The 8,575-nt window shown below is 45.7% G+C and overlaps 2 protein-coding genes across 2 annotated transcripts; both read left to right on the top strand.

The window, feature by feature from the left end:
- Window positions 1-3,460: 3,460 nt before the first annotated feature.
- Window positions 3,461-5,328, top strand: T265_01353 (hypothetical protein; the record flags this gene model as incomplete). Its single annotated transcript, XM_009165359.1, has 2 exons — window positions 3,461-3,547; window positions 5,188-5,328. 2 exons carry the CDS (start codon window positions 3,461-3,463, stop codon window positions 5,326-5,328), a joined length of 228 nt encoding a protein of 75 aa, XP_009163623.1.
- Window positions 5,329-7,007: 1,679 nt separating this feature from the next.
- T265_01352 (hypothetical protein) lies at window positions 7,008-7,295 on the top strand (the record flags this gene model as incomplete). The annotated part of the gene is made up of 1 exon (XM_009165358.1): window positions 7,008-7,295. A coding segment is annotated over one exon (288 nt), but the record flags the coding sequence as incomplete, so codon positions are not given.
- Between the last annotated feature and the right edge of the window lie 1,280 nt (window positions 7,296-8,575).

The raw sequence follows: 8,575 nt of genomic DNA, 5'->3' as shown, positions 1-8,575 counted from the left end.
GGAGCAGCGGGACGTGTGGGACCTTATCAAATGCTTTTGAGAAGTTGAAAAATATGGCATCCGATATGGGTCCTTCGCCCTTCTCTTGGGTTAAGCTGTCCATAAACACGAGCATGTTTGTCACGCAAGAACGGTTTGGGAGAAATCCGTGTTGAGCTGGAGATATCAGATTGCTGGAAGTAAGGTGATCTAGGATGGCTCGCTTCAGAATGCGTTCCATCACCTTGCGCGGCACGCTAGTGTGGCTTATAGGCCTATAGCTGCCAGGCGATATTCGGTCACCAGTTTTGTAGATTGGCGTGACAATCGCTTCCTTCCAAGCAGGGGAAGGCTTGAAGTTTTGGAAAGCTATGACGTGTCCTTGGTGGACTAATACAGTCGATTAATTGAGTACGTAGCACTAGTCCAAACTTTTAAGTCTCATTTAGGCATCTTAGCGATGCTTGGAAATTATTCCATTGGGCTTTTCCGCTGGGGGTATAAGTGCTTCAGTGGACAATGAAATTTGGTAAGCTGCGAATATATCATTGTAGATTGATATGGTTTTTAGGTTAAACACATAAGCTACATAATGCATTATCTTGGGGCCAAAATGTTAACTCTACTCTCAAAGGTTTAGCAGCTGAAAACATTGTGCCTCTAATGCGCCCCCGATCCTTTAGGCGCACAACGCAAATTTCTCTGAAGTCTTGGTTTGAACGAAGGGATCTTTAAGGGGCCTTTTAGAGGATATTCCTGTGACGTATCCGTGAAGATGGTGGAAAGTTTTTAAAAAATATTTATCCCTTCGCGTCTTTTCTTCTGCACTGGGATGCGTAAATAATGTCGCAACTACATGGACAATTATTGGGCCGCCTCTGTCCGCGCAAACTCAAAATGGAGCGACCATCTGCGACTTGTTTGGAAAAAGTTTTCCATCGTTGCCGTGTGCGTCCCGCCATAGAACGCCAAGGAATTTGTCATGGTGATCAGCGCACGCTGTTCTGAGCGCGCAAGGTTCTTTTTACGTATGCTGACCCCTTGGTGATTCCACCGGGATAGTTAGTAAGTCTTTTGACAGAACAAGCAGACAGTGCAAAGGGATCACCAATGCTTCAAAGTTCTGATGCAGATTCAGATTCAGAATGGAACACTCTTAAATGTGCTTTCAACGCTCGCTCGTGAAATAGTGGGGATATGGTGAACTACGGGTAAGCCAGCAGAATGGATATGGCAATCGTATCACCGCCTTCGAGACATCTTGCTTGGGTTCATGGACAGCCCCGTGCATGAACATCTTGGGTAAGCCTTTGGGAGTGTCATGGTTGGTAAGAGTAACCAAGGCATCGTAACAAATCTGGACCAGTATGGATCAGGGATGTTCTTGGGTCTATCGAGGGCACCTGCTGGTTTGTTGTTGCCATTCCAAAGGGGTAATAAGATGGCCCGGGATGATAGAGATATTCACAGATTCACCGGTGGTAAAATCCAATATTAAGGAGTGATGCAGAACCCCGGGTATTGGAAAACTATGGGGAATCGGTTGGCGTTGGTCTAGTGTGGGGAGTAGTCACGGAACTCTAAGGTTATGTAGCCCCCTTGAGTCTTCCCCGTAAGTACTGAAGGCTGACGTCAGAGCAGGCCCGGGTACGATAGAGAATTGGACCGGGAACAAGGGAACAAGGTGGCCGACGTTGTTAGGTGAGTCATCTATAGGTTTCACTCAGATACGTCAGTAGTGCCCACGCGTGGGGTTGATTATTTCATCAATCACATTGAATGCTTGAGTGGTTATTGGGCCTAATTGAGGCAGGAATTATAGTTGGTGTGGCAATCTTTGAAATCCGGAGCCAACAAATACTTATATGGGGCATTAGAAGGAGGCTTACAGACGGCGAAAGATGAGCGAGGACTATTCAGCAGCTTCAGCGTCATCAAGGATGGCTGGTGGCCCAACTGTGTTTGATGCGACTGCATAGGATACCGGGTTATCTGACAGACTTGAAGCGGTCGTTTTCTTCCCATTTTAAATCTAAGGCTTCAGTGATGTAAACTCCGTCGTCCACAAACTTGCTGGGGCACGCGTCGCAAATGCACGTCTCACGATCACCTATTAATGTCGGTTTCACGCCTGTAATGAAAAAGGACATAGACAAGTCAAATATGGCTTTTCTCCTAAACCTCAGCCACCACTGTTCAAAAAAGCAAAAAATTTGCGCTTCCGTCTGATCAAATTAAAGCAGGCCGTTCACGACTTCACGTAGTATTTAGAGCATGATGCCTTTATTGAACTCTCCGCGATCAGTTTTTCTGCGCCCTCGACAAAATATGGCAGACCTTGTTCATGCTGCACAGGGGAAATGTGTGAACTCGCGACTTTCAGCTACATTCTCAACTGCCCATTTTGAGTGCCCGTAAAAGTTCCCTCCGGTCGAACGAATCTGCGTAAGATCGGTATCATATACCAAAGCAGTCCCGAACATTATGAGTTCTCCGAGGAACAGTTTTTCCGATATATCGCACAGTATTTGTGTAGAATGATGTCCCAAAAATGTAGTCAAAATATCTAGATATTCTACCGACATCCCCAACAAGTATGGCGATCTCAGCCTTCTTATAACCACCCCTCAAAAATTCTTGCATACATCACTTTGTGATCCATCTCTAACATAGGATACACTACTTTAGCGATGCCTCCACTCTTTTCGAGAGCGTCACCTTTCACGAAGTCATCGGCGGGTGCAACGAATCCTAGTCTTCCAATTTGATAGTTGTACTCCGATTTCTCTGGAAGGCAAAAAATAATGAAACCTCCTGGTGTGCTCTTCCTTAGGATATGCAAACATAAGTTTGTTGCGCTGAACTCCAAACTTGCGCATTGTCCACTGGGATATTTTACCAGTACATGGTCCCCGCCACCAAGGTGCATTTCAGGGGTAGTTGAAAACCGTCGCGAAATTACAAGAACGTGTTTTAACCTAGAAGCCTCTGCACGTTTCTGCGTGGAACCGCATGATTTCTGTTTGATTGTTTCCGTTTTGCGTCTGTAGTCCATTCCTCGTTTTGAACTGAAGGTAAACTACTCTTTGACCTCACCCTCTCAATTCCAGTTCGGATGAAGCACGTGAGTTTCACCATCTTTCGGACATTGTACCTTCCGCCTGTGTGGACTTTAGGATTCTATTTGAAATGAGTGGCTTCCTGACCGGTGTATAGAAGTCCGCGCACTTCTACGATATGATTATTCAGTTATTTTCTTGATGTATTCACAGTACCACATTTGCTGGCGTACCTCCGTTGAAACGGCGTTATGTTTGGGGTTTTGCATGTAACTCAATGTGTTCCAACTGACTGCTGGAAACAATCAGTGGAAGATCCCCCCCGAAAACCAAGTTTACGTGTCTGGGAATTTCATTACCATACGTCAGAGAGCCTCTAAAAATCATACTATGGGGGAATATAAAAATGCAGTTTTTTTGTCATGGGTTTAGAGGCGTTGAGGATTAAGTGGCTGGCTGAAGTCGGATGGCTGATGGCTGAGTCAATCTTGCTCACACATCTTGATCAAGTAACTACGCCTCCGCCAGGGAGCCGTCAGTTTAGGCAGCACCCAAATTAGTTTTGTTGTCCGTCCAAGATGTTACACAAGACCAGATGAGCTCCCACAGTTTCTTAACTAAATGCGTAATCAAAACGATTTTGACATGATCAGAAAGTGCAGAAAGCTGTCGGAAATTTAACTGGCCAGATATATCATGGTGGAAACCCTGGGAAGTTAGGGTTCCATTTGGTAGCTTAAAGTTATTTCAAGTGCTTAGTAATCCCAAGAATACGCTGCCGCGCCTACTTTTGTTGATATTCAGAGAGTTTGTTTTTCTCCGTTGTAGCCACCCTACCAGATTGCCGGAATTATGGTGAAAGGGTAGCAAAGTCAGCAAACATCGGCGCTAGGGCTCTATCGAATGCTACAAACCCGATCAACTCCGACAAAACTGGATTGCATTTAGTGATGCTCAGAACGACTACATCTATCCCAGCAATTCATCCTGCGCTTTCTGGATCAGTAATCATTGGTTGAAAAAATACAGACGTTGTATTATTCATTCACAAGTGGAATAAAGCGGCAGTCCAAGGTTGTTTTCCGGTTAGTAATTTGGTTCCTTTTGGGAGTCGTATAGAAGAGCAGAAGCGCTTGGCCGTAGACTACTTTCTGATAACTTGCCGGGTAACTTTTCACAAAGAGTGCTTGCACCAAGCAGACTTTTGTGTATTGTGCCAGCCGATGGTGCGTATTAAAGAATATACGCCAAGTGCAGTACCTCACTATGACTGTGGTACAACATCTGTTGGCTATAGTAATCCCACGACCGGACCGTTACTGAAGGTTGGACGGGCAGTTTTCGATAGCAGAACACCCCTGATGGTTGCGGGCTGGCCCTCTTCCGTAAAAGTAATGTTGAGTAAATGGATAGCTCAGGGTACTGTTTGATATCCAGCAATTTCCCTGTGGAATGTCACCAGCTCTCTCCTTGGCTTCCGTGTTGAATCTTTTTTATTAGTGTGAAAGTTGTGAAGTTTGCTCAGACTGACGCGTCCAAGACAGGCTTAAATAAGTTTAAGTGATGGACGACTAATTACTACACTTTATGTCAGCAGAATTGTGCCCACGACCGACCGCTTGAGTTACTATCGAGAGCGCTCTCCTAGGACAGGCTGACGGACACAGAGAACATAAGCATCCTAGCTTTGAGTGACCTCAACGCCGAACAGAATCAGGCCGCAGTGGAGCCGAAGAGAAGCAACATCTTCGATTTAATCACAGTGGGGGGGAGTTCAAAAAATGCTCTTTCCAGGGCGTTTCTCCGTTATCACTCCTAATATTGTGTTCTGGTTCGGTCATAATTCTTCACTAAGAGGGTACCTGTTTAGAGAATGTATTGCAATGATGGTCTGGAGGGCAACAGGTTTGAGAAAGTATAATTACCCAGGATGGTTGGAGATGTTGACTCTCTTCTACTAGAATGAAGAAAACAGGCTGGATCTGAAAAAGCCTAAAAAATAGACAGCGCTCGACGTGAGCAATCTTTTGACCCACTCAGTGCAGACAGCACAGGGAAGTGTTGATGGACAACCGTTGGTTGAAACATTTGTATGGAGCCGGATAAATTCCCGTAAACGAGAACTCTTCAGTTTTTGACTTGTCCTCAGTACGCGGAACCATTTCCAGAACTGTGGAGGCCAGCAGGAAAACGCGGGGCATTGCTACACTGTATCTTCAAGTCACCAGCGCAAGGCACATTACGACTGGAAGGAAAGGGCAAGAATCTAATTATTGAAGATGACGATTAGTTTGGACTTCTGCGCCAAAACCTTTGGGACCCTCTATATGAAGTTATCTAATTGAGCCACTGGCGCAAACCTGGAAGAAACGCTTGGGAGATAAGCCAGTGTACCATTCAGAGGGTGAATATCGTACCTCCAGGCTTGATGTCGACACCTTACAAACCTGTGGGCGGGGCTCTCGAAACCACAAGAAGAGCAAGAAATGTAATCAGTACGACTGTTGTTCTAACTAGTCTCTACTGATCCAGCCCCATTTCTTATTACCAGACTCCGACCTTCGGCAGAAACTGCTCCAAGAGTCCCCGTATGGTCAGTATCCTCTCTCTCCTGGTCCGAGCCTCGGGTCTACAACTGCGTTTCTGCCTTGGCTTGAATCTACTTGCTTCGATCCTCTTGGGAAGTACAAATATCGCTTCCCACATGAGTGAGCACCCTACACACGATTACTGGTAATTTGGTAACTGTTTCGGGGCTGTCCAAAACCCTAAGTATGTCAGTGAAATGTCGGCATGATATAACCCCACCCAGTAAATGGCACGTTTGCAAATTTTCTTTTTCTACTTGAGACTTTTCCTCCTCATCATCTCCGGCATTTACTTGCGAATACGAAATATTTTACCTGTGCTTAGCCGTCTCTGGGACGAGTTCGTGCTTCAACTCTTGAAACTCACCTCGGTTTAAACGGTCTTATCGTTCCGAGCTGGCACAACCACAACCCTAAAGGTTTCACTTGCGGTAATCGTTCGGCATTATGTTTTGGCGCAACCTCTAAACTAAATTTTCCCACTGACTTCGCTTGAACGTCAATATCAGATATTCAAATGGGTTTCGGTGCACACCAGACTTCTGAGACGCAACTTGCCGTTCATCTACGCGGCAAATTTCACCACACCATCATTCACACTTTTTTGACCCTGGGCATTAGCCCATCTGTCCAAGGTTTCTCATTCAGCATCGGTTTTCCAGTTTTGGATTTAATCATCAGATTTTATCGCCGAAAAAATTTGTTCCTCCTGGCTCAATGCTCAGATTTATTGCTTCTCGCATTTTACAATTACTTATCGCGCAATAAGCATGTTCCCTTGGTTTCGCCTCCTAGCCAAGTTTAAACTGTGAATTCCCGATCATGTCCCAGTTGGAATGTTCCCCACGAGCTGGAAACTAGTAATGTTATGATTAGAATTGAAAACTGAATCGCACACGACTTTTCATCGTTTTGTGCAGATACTTGAGGCTGACGAGATGTTTTTTTTATGAATTAATGAGGCTGACGAGATGTTTTTTTAGAATTATGAATTAACACTTATTAATGGCGGTGGGTAATGGTGCGATGCAAGAGGAGTTATCAATCAAAAGAAAGAAAACTCAGGTCTAGTTGGGAGAGCTAGCACGTTGGTACATGTTTGGGCACCCTTGGGGAATTCCGTCCGGGTCAGAAAAGTCCCCCGCTCCACAGAAAACGGTATTCGGTTTTCATACTAAAAGGTTATGTGGTCGTTTTGGAGTCATAAGTTGTCAAAGGTACGAGCTTTGTGGAGTTAGAACCATTGTGTCGCAAGGTAATATAGATGCTGCACTCTGTGGTTCGACAGAGCAGCTTAAGGCAGGAGCGTATGAGGATGGTAGGGGACGCATGGTTTTCCTCAGGGGTTAGATATGAAGCTTGTGTCTGTAATGTACATAAGATGGGCAAGTCCAGTTCCAATCCCTGCAATATTTCATTGCAAAAAGACTTTCCCAGCCAAGGGAAAGCTAAATACGAAAGTCAGCATCTTAGCGGGTTCTTGGCTAGCCTGGCCATACATTCAGATCTCCGGATGCGTTTGCTCCCCCGGGGAAAGAATCAGGTTGATATGGAGCGCCCGCATGCTTCGGAGACACGGAACAATATTTGTTTCCGCAATTCGTTTTGGGAGACATGTTCAGCTGCTGGCGGTGTTGTCCAAGAGGGTAAGGAGAAACTGGAGTTGTAACGGTCGAGCGGCATCTTCGAGTGACGCGTAATACCAGAACCTCCGGATAGGCAAAACAAAGTCGGAGCTGGGTTTCTATACGGCACTATTAGGGTAAGATAAATTCACAATTTGTACAAACCTCGACAGTAGATACGCGTCCAAAACAAACAGTCCGCTTGCACTTCAAAAGTGCAAAGCAAGGGAGCAAACAGGCTCCAACGTGCGACAGTCACACGTGCAAAGTCAGATACAAATGGCCGGATGACCTCAAGGCCAAATGGGTGAAGTGGCATATATATATACACAGTAAACACAAAAGTGGGGCGGGGATTACAAATGGGGACATAATAAACGTGGGGAATTTCATTGTCAACATAACGGATGAGACACGCCACTTGCTCGGAGGAACTTCGTATCCACAGCGACCGGTGCCCGGTTGTGACCCTCATCCACTTTCAGACCATATCGACCCACTTTCGTCCCATTTAAACACCATTTTCGGCTTCCACCGATCCGTACACAGCTACCAGCCATTTCTGCACCATATCTCTATCCACACCACAAGATACAGATGACACGGCCAACAGCTCTTCGTTTAACCGCTTGCCCTCCTGCCAGACCTATTTCCTACTTCATATTGAACTTGGTACTGTAACTTCTGTCGTGGGTTCAGACTCATTTCACCAATTATGCACCAAACCACCACTAACAATGAATACTCCCCCTCAGATTGCAAACACAATCCCAGAGGACACCGCTCCATGTTATCCCACATCTATTTACCAAGTCCCCCTAGGACCAGACTCCAACGTGTGCGAGGCCTCACGCGGTGGTTTTAGGTTTCAGTTCGGTTTGACCGTCTGGATGACGCCAACTCTGCTGCTTCACTAGGTCTGATGGTCTAGTCCCTCATTTTTCATCATTACACCTATCTTGTGATGTGTCGGGCCACCACTTGTTTTGCCCTCCCTCGCTTTGTTTTTCGCCTGCCACCCTCAAATCCTAACAATCCGACCTTCCTCGATATTCTCTCCAAAAATGCATAATAACTGTGCTTCCCTACCCGCGTCGGCTTAGTGGCGACCACGCCTAAATGAGACAATGCCCACCCCCTATGACCCTGTCCCTCCTGTTTTAACAACCCCCACGAGTCATGCTTTTATTCTTACTGTAACATCATGATCATACCTAACGGTGAAAGGAAGAAGGTTTTCGCTGCGGAGTTATTTATTCGGAAATGCCAACTGACCGGTTACAGACCACTGAACAAGGAAGCAAAACTCTAATCTGCATCTTAG

This window comes from Opisthorchis viverrini, assembly GCF_000715545.1.
Source record: "Opisthorchis viverrini unplaced genomic scaffold opera_v5_14, whole genome shotgun sequence".
NCBI lineage: Eukaryota > Metazoa > Platyhelminthes > Trematoda > Opisthorchiida > Opisthorchiidae > Opisthorchis > Opisthorchis viverrini.
Note: the sequence above shows the minus strand (reverse complement) of the source record. Positions and strands in the feature narration are given on the sequence as shown.